The sequence below is a fragment of the Podarcis pityusensis genome, assembly GCF_964106645.2.
Source record: "Podarcis pityusensis genome assembly, chromosome: 8".
NCBI lineage: Eukaryota > Metazoa > Chordata > Lepidosauria > Squamata > Lacertidae > Podarcis > Podarcis pityusensis.
In genome coordinates, this window is record NC_138033.1 from 48,875,278 (window position 1) to 48,892,759 (window position 17,482).

The following is a 17,482-nucleotide window of genomic DNA, read 5'->3' on the forward strand; positions in this document are numbered from 1 at the left end:
CTGAGCACAACAGCACTCTGCCCTCATGCAACTCCCAGCAATTGTTCTACATCCCCTTCTGCAAAGGTGGAGCTAAAGTGGAGAAAATAGCAACTTAACTACAGTCTGCCTAACTGTATGGAAAATGGCCAAAATATTTTAAATCTGCTCCCCCTCAGCTCCACCCCCCAATTATTTTTATTACTGCTTGATAGCAGGGCTGCCTGGAGGCCACTGCATGTGAACAAGGATTTTGTAAGAATGTGGGAACTGGCAGTCCGTAATCACTGCCCACTCCAAGTCGTCATTCCCAAGTAAGCATGACCCAAGGCTCCTCCTGGAACTAACATGAAGGGCTTCTGCTCTCCGGTTTGTTCTTTTTCACAAGAGCCATCTGTGAGCACCATGCAGTGCCCCTATGAAGACACCTTCTTGCGACCCCTGAACCCAGCCCCTCCCAGCGCCAGGCCATTGTAAGGACTTGCTGGCCTTCACTCACAGTTCCAGAGCTAAGAAGAACAGAAGGATATATAAGCCCACTTGGCAACTCTGACCGGCTGAACTGGGACTGTTACGGGGCCCACGAAATGCTCACTGTGCCTTTGTAAGAAATTCACCTTTTAGTGCAGCACTGCCCACACTTTGGAACTCCCTGCCAATTGACATTCCCGGTCCGCTTTTTGACACATATTCTAAACCCCTGTTTTGTTTAGGGAAGCCTATCCAGACCTGTAGAATGTTGGCCTGTGTTTCAATCTGGGATTTTCTTTTAGCTTATCTGATAATGCACTATAGTGTAATTATACAGAATGAAAGTGAAGTCACTGAAGAAAGGAGATCGGGGGGGGGGGAGGAGGGGAGGAAATAACTTGCGGACCCAATCAATTATTAAGCTTAAAACAGCAGCTTTTTTCTGCCACTCTGGGAGAAGTGCAGAAGAACCACCTTGTGAAAGCCGATTTGTGTCCCAGGAGAGGGGAGGGGGGGTTGAAACCGTCACTCGGGCTGTCAGTTCCAACAATGCTCTCTCTGCTTATTCCTTTGACGTGGACATGGCAAGGGGCCAAAAAGGGACTGGATTTGCTTGCTACTCACTGCTCTTTCACCCAGAAGGGCTTGCAAAGGATCCTCTCACCTCCAGCTTGCACATACACATCCCTCCAGCCAGCTATATCTCAACTGTTGTAACCTAGGAATAAATGCTCGTATTCTTTTTTATTGTGATATATTGTTAGCTGCCTTGATGCAGGGCCCAAGCACACATATTGTGTGCATATGTGCTTTTCTTTATTTAACTATGATTGTGTGGCTGTGTGTGTGTGTGTTCATAAATATTCAGCTGGACATTTCCTGCACCTGATCAAGTAGACCCTTGTCTACAGGTGGTTATGCTACAATAAATGTGTTAAATGTTAAGGGGCCGCAACCTATTTTTTAATTCTTAAAAATCAAGATACAACCCCACAGGTAGAGCTGTAAATAAACCTTGATTTTACACTACTTACCTTTCTCCAGAGAACCTTGGGGATTTCATTGAAGGTGCTAAGAATCCTTTGCTACAGGGGTAGCCAATATGGTACCATGTTCTGGGCTCCAACTCCCATCAGTCCCAGCCATCATGGCCAACAGTTAGGTAGGGTTGCCATGTGTCCTCTTTTTCCAGGACATGTCCTCTTTTTCAGGGGTAAAATTTGAGACAAATTGCATTTGTTTGCTTTGAATGGCAGTCACAGCATCCCCTTTTTTGCTCTTCAAAATATGGCGACCCTACAGTTAGGTATGATGGGAGTTCAAAGCACCTGTAAGGTGCCACTTTAGTTACACCCTCCTTGCTCCTCACAGAACTACAATTCCCAGAGTTCTTTGAGAAGCACTTCTTTAAGTCACAGCAGTGCAATCAGCCACTACAGAGGAACACATTAAGGCAACATGTGCTAAGAGAATGGTGTCAATACTTGGGTGGAGCAAGGAAATGACTGCTCATCCTGCCTTCATGTTTTGGCATTGCAGTTGGCACATTCTGGCAGAATCTCACCACCACTCTGGCGTTTGAGCATTGATTCATATGAGTGAAATAACTGCTGCGATGGCCTGGGCTGGTTCCCAAGAGTTCCAGTTCCCAGGCACTGGTGCTGCAGAGCTAAAGGATCCAGACAAGGCCGCTGGGTGGTGCTGGTGCTGGTGGTGTGTGGATCATGGAACGAGCTGGAGAAAACCCTCTGACCCCCGGTGTTGCCTTTTCTGTCCCCCTTGATCTCTCACAGGACATCCCACTCCAGGGCAAAGGCAGACGCAGCTGTGACGGCGGCACAGAAGGCGCAGGAGGAGGCTCGGATTGCCAGGATCACTGCCAAAGAGTTTTCGCCTTCCTTCCAGCACAGGGAGAACGGTCAGTGACTTCATCCTCTCATCCCTGAGCGCTGCAAGCGCAGCTGTGTGCCTGGGAAAGAAGCAAGCCATCCCTTGCAGGAATTCTCCTGAGTCAGTGTCAGAGAGCAGGCCTCTCTTTGGCACTCTTGCTCGCTCGCCTGCTGAGCCAGGGCTTCTGCTCCATCTCCTTCGGACTCCCTGAGCCGCCATTTCTTTCCTCCGGGCCACGATTCACAACCACCTTGGTCTTACACAATCAAGATCCTGGTGAAGGGTTGCATCCAGTGCCCGTCCTACTCGGAGTAGACCCATTGAAATTAATGGGCATGATGGATTTAGGCTCATTCCTTTCAGTGGGTCTGCTTGAGTAGGACTTTGTTGGGTGCAACACTTAGTGCATAAGCCCACACTTACAGACCCTCCAAGCGTCCCTGTTTTCCAGGCACATCCCTGATTTAGAGAAGCTGTCCTGGTTTCTGATTTGATCCAGGAAAGACTCACTTTTCCTTAGGATGTCCCTATTTTCATTGGAGAAATGTTAGAAGGGTATAGAGTTATCTGACCCTTGAGACATCTGAAGGCAATCCTGTATAGGGAAGTGTTTTTTTTAAAGTTTAATGTTTTATTATGTTTCTATTTATGTTGGAAGCTGCCCAGAGTGGCTGAGGCAACCCAGTAAGATGTGTGGGGTATAAATAGTAAAATTATCATTATGGAACATTCCTATTTTCATCGGAGAAATGTTGGAGGGTATGCACTTATCTTTCTTCCGCACTTTAAAGCTCCATGTCTGAGCTCTCTTTACCTCTGAATCAGAGCAAACAGCAATCCATGGGAATCTTGAATTGTTCTTTGTTGCGCTTCAGCTTTAAAGAGCGGGCTTTTGCTGTGAAAGCTCTGAGGTGAAAAAATAGAGCGCAGACATGGAGCTTTAAAGTGCAGACCTGTGCCTGAAAGGCACAGGGGGAAAGGTAAGTGTGGATCAGCCCATATCCTCCAACATCCTAGGGATCCCAGTGCTGCCTCTGGCTGCTGCCCAGCTGGAGTTTACTCATGGCAGGGCCTTCTTGGTGGTGGTTCCCCATTTGTGGAATGGCCTTCCTGGTGAGGTGCATCTATCTCCCCCATTACTGACTTTCAGGAGAAATCCAAAAACATTTCCCCAGGCATTTGATGGCCAATAGATACTGGCCATAACAACCATGAAATGTGTATCTGTGAGGATATGCCATTGCTTCTAAATGTTTTTTCTGTGTTTTAAATCCTTTTAGATAGATTTGAATCTCTTTTTATTTTATTTTAAATTGGCCTGTTTTAGCATTTTGATGTTTGCTGCCCTGGGCTCCTTTGGAAGGGAAAGCAGGCTATAAATTTAATAAATAAAATAAATTTCTGACATCAGATGTGGAGCAGAGGAAGATGCAGCTCCCTGTTGAAAGTGGGGCTTGTGGGCAGCTCATGAAACCTTCTGCCTTTTGCCCAAGTGGTTTTATTTCAAATCGTGCAGGTAAAGGGAAATGAATCACCTGATCTCTTTGTGCTCTCAGGTGATTGACAGGTGGGTGGCCAGGTCAAAGTTTGCCTGTGGGAGGTGGGAAAGGTAAGGCTCTGACCTGCCAGCCAGGTCTGGATGCCCACCCTTGTTTCAGTACAAAACATGCCCATATCCCTGTAGAAACGCAATCAGTCAAGGTGTGCTTGCTTTCACAGATAGCTCAACTTGGGACCAAGCTGCTGTTTTTGGTATTATTGCTGCGGCTGCCACTACCGCATATACACATTTTCTGAAGACAAATCACACAAAACAATCCAGTAGCAGGGCATTGGACCAGATGACCCTTGTGGTCCTTTCCTACTCTATAATTCGATGAAAGGGCTGGATAAAATTAAAAGCATAGAAAGCAATCAATTGAATCACAAACGAAAAGGCAGCCTAAGAATCTAATAACATTTCAAAGTGGCACACACTTAAAAACGCAACCTAAAAGCCTGTTGAAAATAGTAAGGTCTTTAAAAGAAGCCTAAAAACCAGCAAAGAAGGAAGCCAGGGGACTGTAACTTTGGGACCACCACTGAAGTGGCCTTGTCGCTTTTACCCCTTAACCCAAACAACCCCATCAAAACAATTCAGACAGCAAATGTGGCGATGGGACAAAATAGAAGCAAACACAGAACGTTGCATTTGGTGTTGCTGCTGGTTCTATCCCACGGGAAGGGCTGTGGATCTGTGGAAGAGCACCTGCTTTGCATGGAGATGGTCCCAGTCCAACACCCGGCAACTTCAGGCAGGGCTGGGAGAAAACCCTTGCAGAACTGCTGCTGTCAGTCAGTGCACACAATACTGAGTTAGGTGGCCTAAAGTTCCGTCTCATGATATGGCAGCTGCTTCCTATGTTCCTGTCTACCAGTATGGTGCTTCCCCACCTCTCCCTGCTCTCTCCTCATTCATTACCAAACCATCACACAAGAAAAGGCACCACCGATGAAGATGACGCAAAGAGACACAGACAGACACCGCTCCCCGCATCTTTTTCATTACATTACATGGGAGAGCAGGCCTGTGCTTTTGCTCTGTGTAACACTGTGCAGTGCCAGAAGCAGAAAAACAGTACCTTCCTGCTCAGCCAGCAACACTTTAGGAGGAGGGCTGGCTCCATTTACAAGCAGAGTTGAAAGCATCCAGTGCCCTTCAGGGCCTATAGCGCTGTGTGATGTTCTGTGCAAAATTTTGCCTGCTGGGGTAAGGAATTTGTCAGGGTTATTATAAAAATTAAATTGGAGGTTGCCTTGTGACCATGAGATTTTAGGGGTAGCCCTTTGGTGATGATGATGATAACAATAATATATTATTTATACCCCTCCCATCTGGCTGGGTTTCCCCAGCCAATCTGGGCGGCTCCCAACAGAATATTAAAAACACAATAAAACATCAAACATTAAAAGCTTTCCTAAACATGGCTGCCTTCATATGTCTTCTAAAAGTCAGATAGTTGTTTATCTCCTTGACATCTGATGGGAGGGCATTCCACAGGGCAGGCGCCACTACCAAGAAGGCCCTCTGCCTGGTTCCCTGTAACCTCACTTCTCTCAGCGAGGGAACCGCCAGAAGGCCCTTGGAGCTGGACCTCAATGTCCGGACTGAACAATGGGGGTGGAGATGCTCCTTCATGTATACTGGGACGAGACCGTCACATGGGCACCCTGGAGATTCTTCCTCTGTGCTCCCTACCACTACTGAGCCCTGGTAATGGAGGTTAATTAGGAAGGGGGGGGGAGGTCCGTTCAATAATTTGCAGCTGGCTCCTACAGGGGTTAAGCTTGCAAGCTGCATACACAGTATTCTTCTTCTTCTTCTTCTTCTTCTTCTTCTTCATCATCTTCTAAGGGTGGTCTTTCCCACCTGGATATTCAAACTCTCCCTTTGCTACCTGGAGGGGACCAGACAAAGTTGGAGACTTCAGGTCAGCCCTGGAGGTCTGGTTGCCCGTCATGTGATTATTCTTGAGAAGAGCAGGTAAAGGTAAAGGTAAAGGTAAAGGGAACCCTGACAGTTAAGTCCAGTCGCGAACAACTCTGGGGTTGCAGCCCTCATCTTGCTTTACAGGCCGAGGGAGCCAGCGTTTGTCTGCTTCTGCAGACAGTTTTTCTGGGTCATGTGGCCAGCATGACTAAGTCGCTTCTGGCAAAACCAGAGCAGCACACAGAAACGGTGTTTACCTTCCCGCTGGAGTGGGACTGCATGCTTGCACTGCATGCTTTCAAACTGCTAGGTTGGCAGGAGCTGGGACCGAATAACTGGATGTGGAGGAGCCACCCCAGATTTTAATGCACAAGGGTTTGGCTTGGCTGCGTGTGTCTTTCTGTGTAGGGCAAAGGACAGGAGGGATGGGAGAAGAGATATAAGTCTAAGATGCAGTCATTAAACAGCACATTAATTAATGTGTGTTCATGTCAAGGCACCCAGTTCCAGTGCTCTGCACCCTCATTAGAAGTCTTTTGCTAACATTTTTTTTTTAAAAAAGAGAGATTTAAATTGGAGGTTACTCATCGCCCTTATATTAGGGTATTGAGAATTTGACAAGTGATGATTCACTTTGCTAGCTTCTTGTCCTTTTTCAGAGCTCATTCCCACTTCCCCCACCCCCTCTCAGTAGCAGTGACTTAGGAAGGCTACCCTGCCAGTCCTGTAAATTATCTGACCCATGGGGAAATCTCAGCTGACGGCTTCTGTTTTTCCTACTTCTGCTTAGAAAACGGCCATAACTCAGTATAGTAGAGCGTATGCTTTGCATTCAAAAGATCTCATGATCAATCTCCAGACATCTCCAGGCAGAAAATACTGCCTGAAACTGCCCAGTCTGGGTTGACAATATAGAGCTAGATAGACTAGTGATCTGATTCATGTTTATAGGTTCCTCTGGTGGGCAGAAAATCAGGGTTCCCCTCACTCCCTTTGCAAAAATGGCCTGCAGTCTTCCCCCCTCCCGAAAGTGAGTTCATGAAGGTTCCACCATTTAATCATCTCATTAAGAAAAATAATCAAAATCTGATGGCTGGTCTGTTCTGAGCCAGAGGGCTCAGACCCGGGGGATAACTGTTCTATAGTTTATTTATCCATTTCCCGCTTTAGCACATGTCTGTTCAAAGTGCTTCCTTGCACTCTGTACAGGCACGCTTGCAATGATGAGGGGCTGTGGTGGGTGTTTCCATGGCTGCTCCTGTCCACCAGTGCCTCAAAGGACACTGAGTTTCTCGGTTTTTAAAAGAAGTCTCAGTACCACAAATGCACACTGCAAATATGGTATGAATACTTATGGAATTCAATTCCACAAGATGTGATAATGGCTGACACTGAGCCCTGGCTTTTTCACCCATGGCCCTGAGAAGATGTTTATGTCGTCTTCCTCCATTTATTCCACAAGTCAGCTAGCAAATCCGGCAAGGGGAACAAGCCTGTCTTTGGAGGATAGGCCGTTCTGACATCAACATCCCTCCGGGGTTATCGCTTCCACACAGAACTACAATCTGGGTATCAGAGATCTGAGCGCTTTAGCAGGCCTCTCTGAGCCCCAGAGGCCTCCTGCAACCCCGAGCTGTTTGCTATCTACCTCTCCAGTTGCCAGGGGACTTCTTCTCTTTAAACATAATCTCTCAAAAAGACTTTTTATCTAATACATTTTTTATCAGCTTCCAGACTAGGCTGCAGAATTCTGTTTGCAATGGAGTTTGTTTCTGATGCACTTAGGAGGGATTTTAATACACATCCCACTATTGCATGCATTTACAAAAAATGCAAACACGCCAAGCGGAGAGGATCTTGCTCAGGAAGAAATTGAGTAGATAAAAACTGGAGCCCTTCTTGCATTATCTGCCCCAAGCCCTTAGGCTGCAAACTTCAGCAAATCGATAACAAAATGGAAAGGAGCTACGTACGGTTATACCTGCATATATCCAATTGATATTAGTGGGGCTTATCTGAACACAAGATTAGAGGGAGAGAGAGGGAAATGAGGACTTAACTGGAAATGCTGGTGCTGGTGTTTCAAAATATGAGGAACTGTATTGCCTTTGTGTCAGTGAAGCCTTTGATTCTCACCAGGGAGTGATGCTGCACTGGGGTGATCTCACAGAATGTCCACAAACATTCCAAATGCTCAGGGAGCGAAGCTGTTAGAATGTTTGCTGACAGACGGAAAAGCTGAAGAAGTGGGTTGAATTTTCCATGTGGATCTGCGCTAACAAGCCAGATCTTTGGCAACAGGGTGCTATTATTGTTGACTACAGTAACTGCTTGCCTGCAGAACCCCCATGGTAGCACTTGCACAAAATTCAGGTCTTGATTGGTGTTGCTGAGGCTTGATTCATGTGTAAGTCTCCCTGCAGTCCTCGGATGAAGAGCAGCATATAAATTTAATACATAAATAAAATGTGCAGGTGGTCATATGGGTGGCCAATAGCAATGCGGTGTTACTTCCATGTGGCTAGTTGCACTAGCAGTGTGCAATTAGTGTGGCCATGCAGTTGTACTGGATGGGTCTGAGCAAGACCCAAGAGAGGCGGTAAAGTTGGCGTGAAAGGCAAAGTATGATCTCTTGTGCAGTGTGAGGTATTTTCCAGCAATTTATTTCTGGGAATTTTGGGCCATATGTTTCTCCCTTAAATACCAGAGAGCGTGCCTAAGGCCCTGAGAGAGCTGAGAGAGCCAGAGTGGCGTAGCAGTTAGAGTGTCAGACAAATGCCTCGGAGATCTGAGTTCAAATCCCTACTTCACCATGAAGCTCACTGGGGGATCTGGGTCAATTCCTGTTTCTTAGTGTAACTTACTTTGCAGGGGTTTGTGAGGATAAAATGGGGAGAGGGAGGGCTATGTATGCCCCCTTGAGCTCCTTGGAGGAAACGTGGGATATAAATGTAATAACAAAACAAATAAGCAATGGCTGACTCTTGTGTGCACCTTTTCTCCGTCTCCTTCCAGGACTTGAGTGTCAGAGGCCAAAGAGGCAGAATTCAAGCGACGACATCGAGGTCCTTTCGACAGGGACACCGCTCCAGCAAGAAAGCCCAGAGCTCTACAGGAAAGGAACGACGCCTTCGGACCTCACCCCCGACGACAGCCCCCTGCAGAGCTTTCCCGCCAGCCCCTCCTCCACCCCACCTCTGGGTCCCTCCTGTAGAAACAAGAGCACCCACTTCTCCAGGCAGGTGTGCATGGACGAAGAGAGGGGCGGGGAGATCCAAATGTTGCTGGAGGGACGTGGCAGGGACTATATGAGGCCCAACAGCTGGGGCGAAGACAAGGAGGGCAGGGCACACGGCGTGAGGGGCGGGGCCTTGCGCAGTGGCCAGCCGGGCTCCTCCGAAGACTACCGGGGCCGAAGCGGCGGGCACAAGCACGCGGCCTCCAACCACAAACAGCGGGAGAGGTGGACAGACCCCCCGGCCACGGTTTCATGGACTCACCACCGACCCCACCACCACGGCTCAGGGAGCAACAAGCTCCTGGAGCTGGACGAGGAGAAGCTGAGCAACTACGAGATGGAGATGAAGCCTCTCATGAGGATGGATTCTTATATGCAAGAAATACACTCCCAAAAAAGACATTATAGCAAAATGGGCCCCAGCAGGAGCCTCGCGGAGGACCACCACGGGGAAGACCGGGGCTTTGGAGTCCAAAGACTGAGGTCTAAGTCCCAAAACAAGGAGAACTTCAGGCCAGGGCCTTCTGCCGAGCCAACAGTGCAGAAACTAGAAAGTCTGAGGTTTGGGGACAAGGGGGAACCCCGGCTATTGAGGTGGGACTTAACCTGCTCCCCACCACAGAAATCCTTACCTGTTGCACTAGAATCGGAGGAGGAGAATGGGGATGAGCTCAAATCCGGTGCGGTAAGTGGAATATTTAAATAGATATGTATATTGTGTAAGTGTGATCTCTTCAGTGGGGGAAATGGGCAACATGGTGGTTGTTGAGTGTATTTACACCCCGCTTTCCCCCCAAACTGGAATTCAAGGTAGCTCACATTTTAACAACATTATTGCAGAATGCAAAGTAATAAAAACAAACTAGTTGAAAACTAGTTGAAAAAAATAGGGACGCGGGTGGCGCTGTGGTCTAAACCACTGAGCCTCTTGGGCTTGCCGATCAGAAGGTCGGCGGTTCGAATCCCCATGACAGGGTGAGCTCCTGTTGCTCGGTCCCAGCTCCTGCCAACCTAGCAGTTTGAAAGCATGCCAAAAATGCAAGTAAATAAATAGGTACCACTACTGCGGGAAGGTAAACGACATTTCTGTGTGCTGCTCTGGTTTCGCCAAAAGCGGCTTAGTCATGCTGGCCACATGACCCGGAAAAACTGTCCGTGGACAAACGCTGGCTCTTTCAGCCAGTAAAGCGAGATGAGCGTCGCAACCCCAAAGTCATTTGTGACTGGACTTAACTGTCAGGGGTCCTTTACCTTTACTTTTAGTTGAAAACGGAATGGAACACATTTAGAACCAGCATTAAAATACCAGATGTCCTGAAAACAGCCCAGAAATCAACATCTAGTCCACAGCTAGTTCCCAAAGGCCTGTCTAAATAGGAAGGTCTTTCTTTGTGGAAAGATAGCAAGGAGGGAGCCAATCTAACCTCTCTTGAGAAGGGATTCCACAATACAGAAGCAGCCACAGAAAGGCTCTCTCTCCTGTCACCACCAACCATATCTCCGATGTGGATGAGACTGAGAGAAGGTGCTCCTATCTGCAGAACCCTTGCCTTTTCAACTTCAGGCATCTGGCTCAAGCTTCTTAATCCCTTTGGCATGGTGCTAATAACACCAAGGTTGCAGGTTCAATTTCCGTATGGGACAATTACATATTCCTTTATTGCAGGGGGTTGGACTAGCTGATCCTAGCGTCCCTTCCAGCTCTACATTTCTATGATTCTGTGATCTCAGCACCTGAGCAGGTTCTGAAAGGGAGATACAATATTTCAGGTAGCTTCGTCCCATGCAATATAGGGCTTAATTGGTGCTAACCAGCACTTTGAAAAGTGCCTGGAAACGAACTGTAGCCAGTGAAGTTGTTATAACAGGGGGGTAAAGCGATAGATTATGCATATTACAGGGGAGCAACATGGTGGGTGATGTCTCTAGTTGTTAGGTGTAACAAGCAGAGGCTCACAAAAATTTAAGGACAGATTTATTTCCCACACGTGTGCAGAGTACTCAGCCATTTACGCATCTAGTGAGTGTGTGTGCACACACATGCACACATTCTCTGCACTTACCGTATTTTTTGCACCATAACACTCACTTTTTTCCTCCTAAAAAGTAACGGGAAATGTCTGTGCGTGTTATGGAGGAAATGCCTACGGGTGGCATGCCTACGGATTTTCCTCCTCTAAAAACTACGTACGTGTTATGGTCGGGTGCGTGTTATAGAGCGAAAAATACGGTAATTTAAAAAAAAAAAACCTGGACACCAGGACTGCATTTTTGAGGCTAGTACAACGAATGGATGCTTCTGTCTTGTGCCAGGATAATTTTGACACACTGAATCAAAATTTCCCACTCAACTTTCCACCCACTGAGGTTGCTTCCAGATGGGTGGCTCCTAGGGCTACTTAGTCGCCACCCTTCTGTTAATAAGCTACGAGCAAATTGCAGCTGACTTCCCACACTATGGGGAGTATTGCGCTTCCTCTGTGTGAACATCTTGTTGTGTTCTGTCCGCTGTAGTGAGGTGTGATATGGCTGATATGGGTGGTGCTGGTTGCAGCTCAGCACAAATTCCCTCTATCCGTTGGGGTGGGTGCTGCTTTATTATCCTGCTTTAATCAATCTTTTAAAAGGTAAAAACACTGCTCTGCCTTTAAGGAAAAAAAGGATAGAGAGGTCTAGCACTATAGCACCGCAATGCTACGAAGCTGTAGCATTATGGTGTAATACACACGCACACACACACACCCTCTAAAGTTGCTAAAGTGATAAATAAGTTTTAGCAGTAATTAAAAGATAAGTAAAACCAAAAATAGGCCATCACCACAAATATTATAACAAATGTGTACTGGGCTGATGCAGTCACTTTGCTTACACACCACTGCCTATGTCAGAACCCCACCAAAAAAATGGGACACTAGCCCTAAGGGTATCTGCACCTATGGAGGCTTACAATACTCTTTCATTTTTTTCTAAAAAGAAATCAAACTTTCTGCAGTCTACAGCCACATTTAAAGCACATTTAAAACACCCCCAAAATCCTGGGTGCTGTGGTTCACTATGGCTGCTGGGAGTGATAGTTCTACGAAGGGTCAACTACAGTATCCAGGGGAGCAGTGGGGGATGTGTTTTTAATGCATGACGTGTGCACAGTCTGAGAAACTATGGTGGGATGCCAGCAAACATACAGAATGTCAATTATTGGACGATGGTGTTATGTGGATAGCCTTGTAAAACGAAGCTTGTCAATGAAGCTCAGCAACCCCACACTGAATATCTGGTGTGGAAGACGCCGCAGGCAGCTTGTAGCATAGATGTGCTGTTGTTCTGCAGTATCCAACAGTACTTTAAAGTAGGCTGTCTTTCAAAACAAACAGAACTCTTGATTAGATTACAGTGGTACCTCGGGTTACATACGCTTCAGGTTACATATGCTTCAGGTTACAGACTCCGCTAACCCAGAAATAGTACCTCGGGTTAAGAATCTTTGCTTCAGGATGAGAACAGAAATTGTGCTCCGGTGGCAGCGGGAGGCCCCATTAGCTAAAGTGGTACCTCAGGTTAAGAACAGTTTCAGGTTAAGAATCGACCTCCAGAACGAATTAAGTTCTTAACCCGTGGTACCACTGTAATCTCTTTCTGTGTGTGCATGTATTTTAAAAAGGAGGGTGCTGTTACCACAAAGGAACACAGGTCTATTTTTGACCCATCCAGAATAACTCCAAGCAGATCTGAGGTCAGGTATGTGGGGCAGTGTGTTCTAAAAATAACCCACTGCCAGACAGCCCCATCATAAGCTGAATTCTGTCTCGTCACCAGTTTCCTTTGTGTACTGGGTTACTCCTCCCTGACATGCATCCTGGAGTGGCAAATAGGCCTGATCTGCAGTCTCATTTGCACTTCAATTCTGCAAGTGGTGCAAGAAGTTCTAGGAGTGGCATGGCAGGGTTGAGTTTCCTTGGGATGAGAGAACACTGGTGACTTCAGGCATACTCACAATGTTTGCTGTATTTGCAAATATGTGTGTACAAGCAAATCCTAAGTGCAGTTGAAAAGGCCGGTTCTGCTAAGCACAATTTGGGCAGCCCTCCAAACTGAAATCCCAGTTTCATCTAACTCCAGCTGGAAAAACTCAGCTCTCTTTCGCATCCAAAACCAGCCAAATTACCCCATCTCTCTCTCTCTCTCTCTTGCACACACCCACACCCACACACCCCTTTGACTGTTAGCTGGAGGAATAGCACCTTCCCCACATCCTGGGGTAGGTGCAGGCAACGGGGCTTGTATTATTTCCAGGTCATCGTGCATGATGACGGAGCATGCATACGCCCTCCCTACCCCATTCTGCCCCATTACGTGCCCCACCCATGTTACGCCCCATTCTGCCTCCTTTTCCTGCCACTTCTGGGTCACTGCAATGCACGTGGTTGCAGTTGTGGTCTCGTGTCAATTGGACGCATGTAAATTGGTTGTTGTCTGTTTACCATTCAGAAATACATAGAGGTTCCCCTCAGTGATCAGGAGACAATCTCCTAACCTTTAGCTCCCATGATGTGGCCTTAACTGAGCCTTCTGGCCTATTAAAAAGCACTTTGCCTAACAATGGAATGGTCAGCCAGCATCCTTAAGAATGGATGGTGCTTCTTGTAGCTACTTCATAAGGACATCAGGAGAGCCTGCTGGATCAGGCCAAGGCATCCTGTTTTTCTGTCCAGTGTCCTGTTTTCACAATGGGTTTCCCACTGGCATTTGGTTGGCCACTGCTCCCTCCCATGGTCTCCAGCAACTGGTGTTTTGAACCATTGCTGCCTCCAGCTGTGGAGGCAGAGCATGGTCATCATGACTAGTAGCGGCTGCTACCCTTCTCCTCCATGAATTTGTCCAGTCCTCTTTTAAATCCATCTCAGCTGGTGGCCACTGCTGCCTCCTACAAGAGGCCCCGGGGGTGCAAAACCTCTCAGAGAAAGACAGAGAGAGCTGGCGATTGCCAAGGGTGCAAGGGATGTGAGGGTGGCGATACATCTCCTTGCCAGGAGTGCAAGTGAGCCTAAGTATGCCTCTGGGAGTGAGTTCTGTAGTTTATGTGCTGTGAGGCAGCGGTGTATGATGTGAAGAAACTTTGTGTGTGGTCAGTGGGTTGTGGCTTGAGAGGCAGATGTTGGCACAGAGAGCCACCTGAGCCGTGTGATGTCTGTATTTTATATGTTCCTAGAATAGCTTGGAAAGCAGACAGAGGGAGGGAAGGGCTTGTGCTACTCAGGGAATGACCTTGTTCAGGACCATGATGGGACCTGAGCTCTTCTTCCTTTTCGGTCCAAAGTTCTTCCTATCACTTATAACAGGTGAGGGATGACAGTCTGCTTCTGGAATAAGGAGTGGAGAGGGGGAAGATAAATTGATGCTCCCAGACTCTTGTCAGTGAACAAACTGAAGACCAGACACAACACTGATTTCCATCTAATCATTGCCAGGCAGCCTCCTCTTTTATAAAACTACATATATAAAACTGCCTGCAGCAGCTGGGATAATGTTACTCCTTAGCAGTGTCCTTGTCACAACTCTTTTGATCTGAGAAGGCTTTTGATATAGTTGAAGCGTTTGCCCTCATTTACCTTGTGTCTGTCACCACCAACAATTAGCTTTACATTTCCCCAAGTAAATTTTTAATAAACTCAAAACTCTTGAGCATTTCTGAAGGCAACTGAACAGGGTTATTCTGTGCAAATGAAGCTGGCCTTGGAAATTCTGGGAATAATATGAACATTCCTTTCCTCAGATCCCAAGTCTGAGTGGGAGATAATTTGGCTCACTCAAGGAGTGGGAAGCAGTTTCCATTCCCTCCCAGTTTCTAGGGTTTTGTTTTTGCTTGCTTGCTTTTACATTTAGATACTATAAATCTGTATCTTGCTGAGGCCGTTCACAGATTGGCCTTCTAAGTACAATACTGCTTCAAAAATTCATTACCAATAAAAACACTAAAAGCCCAGTTGCAAAGTCAAGAACACTGATAGTCCTGTTAAGCACATTGGTTGACCACTGCATGTCATATCAGACAGAGGGCCTAACCTATCTGCACTACAAAAATACCAGTTTATACCATGAATGCCTTCCCTCATAGAAGCCAGAGTACTGTAGGCTCATTGAACTTTAGTTCCCAGGATCCTCTGGGGTGAAAGAATGTTAAACTGGCTTAGTCTGTAGTGCAGATTCACTAAAAAAACAAGTGGTGGGCCTTGTCACGAGGCTCCTTTTCTAGGGTAACTCACCTTTGGTGCTAGTACTGGCTGTGTAAATCTGTAATTTTTAGTAATAAGAGTTATGTTATGATCTATAGCATGGTGCTGTTTTGAGAAATGTGTCAGCCTTACACCAAGGAACATCAGCTCTGTATGATTGCCTTTTCAAAACATAAGCTAGAAATGTTTGAAAGGAAGAGTAGGGATGGAGGGATAGAGAGGAAGTGTCAACACAGCATCTCCCGATGGGATTTTTTTCCCTGCACAGTTTTCAGTTTATTTTGTCCTGGTTTGACTTTCTCAGCCCTCCCCCACTATTCTTAAGTATGGACACTGTTGTTGGGAGGTGGGGTGTTTTAGAAAGGGGAAGGTACCCAAAATATCAAATATGACAACTTGACCTTTGACATTATTGCCTTTCCATTCTGCTGACAAGTTGTGAGTTTTAAAAAGTTGCCCACAGAGTGAAATATCAAAAGTGGCATTTGAAAATGCTCAAAAGCCAAACAAGTCAACTCTGGGTTCTGAACGTGTTTTTGCTGCCGTTCAGGTGAGCCTTACGAAATGTCACTTGAGTTATTGTGGGTGGAAGGGGCCTCTTGCCAGCCTGGGGGCAGGAGAGGGCTTTCCCTGGGATGGGGCACTTCCCTCCCCCTGCAGCACAGGGAGGGCAGGCGCAGGGGTTGGGGGTGTGGTGCCAAGAGCCGCCCAATGAGAAACCCAGACATAAAAGTTCAACTGCTGGGCTTACTGGCAGAGCTCAAGAAAAAAGCCTCAGGGGCGGAGGGAGCGAAGGCGGAGGCAATCGCAAAGCTTTTTATCAGATTAGTTATGAATATTAGGCAGCCTTCCAGACCCCGGCCAAAGCCGCCTGGTGTCTTTCCAAAGGCTGAGCCATTTCCTTTTGGAGCAGTGGCTGCATTTCTCCTGGGGGAGCTAGGAGAGGCAGAGGAGCAGCTAGCGGGAAAGAGAACGACAGGCTGCCATCGGCTGAAACAAGGGGCTCATCCACTTGTGCCTCCTCACTAGGCACTACTGCCTATTCAGAGTAATGCCACTGTTTTAGTGCTAGGGTTTGCTGTGTAAATCTTTATTTCATATACAGAGGGCCACATCCTCTTTTGAGGACCAGGACCAGAGGGGTGAGAAAGTGGAGCAATTTGTGCAACTCCTACTTTATATTTTTATTCATTTATTAAATTTGTTAGTTGCTTTATCTTGTCAAAGGCAACCCAAATGAACTTACAACCTGTAAAGCAAGCTGCATTCCAGGCATGCAAAACAAACAAACAAGCAAGCAAACAAACAAACAAACAAACACATTAGAGGTTTCCAAACATGCATGCAGGCTCCTCCACCCAGGCAAGCAAGAGGCATTATCCCCATTCAAGGCTATCTTCCAGCCTGATAAAAGCACTGAAGGAGGGTGCAGAGCAGCATGGAGAAGGGTGTCACCTGGGAAGAGTCCTGAGGGCCAGATAGTGAATCCTGAGGGCCAGCATTTGACCACTAGGCTTGAAGCTCCCCACCCATCACACCCTCTTCTAACAACCCAGTCATATTGCTGAAGGCAATCTTCCCCTACAACCCTTCCCTTGGTAATAGCCTTCCTACCCTACCCTGTTTCAGAAAGCAAGACAGTATTTGCTTTATAATCTGATGACAGCCATTCAAAATAAGCTTCCCTGAAGCAGAAGTGTGTGCATGCAAGTGCGTTTACATACAATGCAGTTTCTAGAGACAAGACACCTCCAACCTTCCGTTCCCACCTTCAGGTGGAGATTTTAACTTCTAGAAATCCTGGAGAGGAAGTTCAACCATGAAGCATGACTGGCCCTAGCAAAATTTCATAGGCAGCATTTTAGCAAGGCAATTGCCCAAAGGCAAAAATCAGCACCATGGAGAGAGACCAGGAAACAAGGTCTGTCCCAGCTAAACAGAGAGAGTTGGAGAGTACATGATTTGTTTCCTGTGAAGCTGTGATGGTTTGATCCACATCTTGTTCAAGGCTCCCCTTTTAGAATTCACTCACTTTTGGTAACTGTCCTGGATTTCAAGACACTAGGATTAGATTAAATTCAAGTGCTTCTGATTTACTGGCTAGAGTGGCCTTGAAAGGGATTTGTTTATAAACCTTCCAAAAGCAAGTACCTGTCTGCTAGGTATATGGGAGGCAGGTGGCAGGGGTGTGAAGAGGAAGAGGTG

General features: G+C 46.8%; 1 protein-coding gene across 1 annotated transcript in view; it reads left to right on the forward strand.

Moving 5' to 3' along the window:
- Positions 1 to 17,482, forward strand: part of JPH3 (junctophilin 3) — an 84,079-nt gene that overhangs the window by 63,657 nt on the left and 2,940 nt on the right. Inside the window, exons 3-4 of the mRNA XM_081017786.1 lie at positions 2,244 to 2,368; positions 8,825 to 9,732. Coding sequence (XP_080873912.1) covers positions 2,244 to 2,368; positions 8,825 to 9,732 — 1,033 coding nt within the window. The remainder of the gene's footprint in view (positions 1 to 2,243; positions 2,369 to 8,824; positions 9,733 to 17,482) is intronic.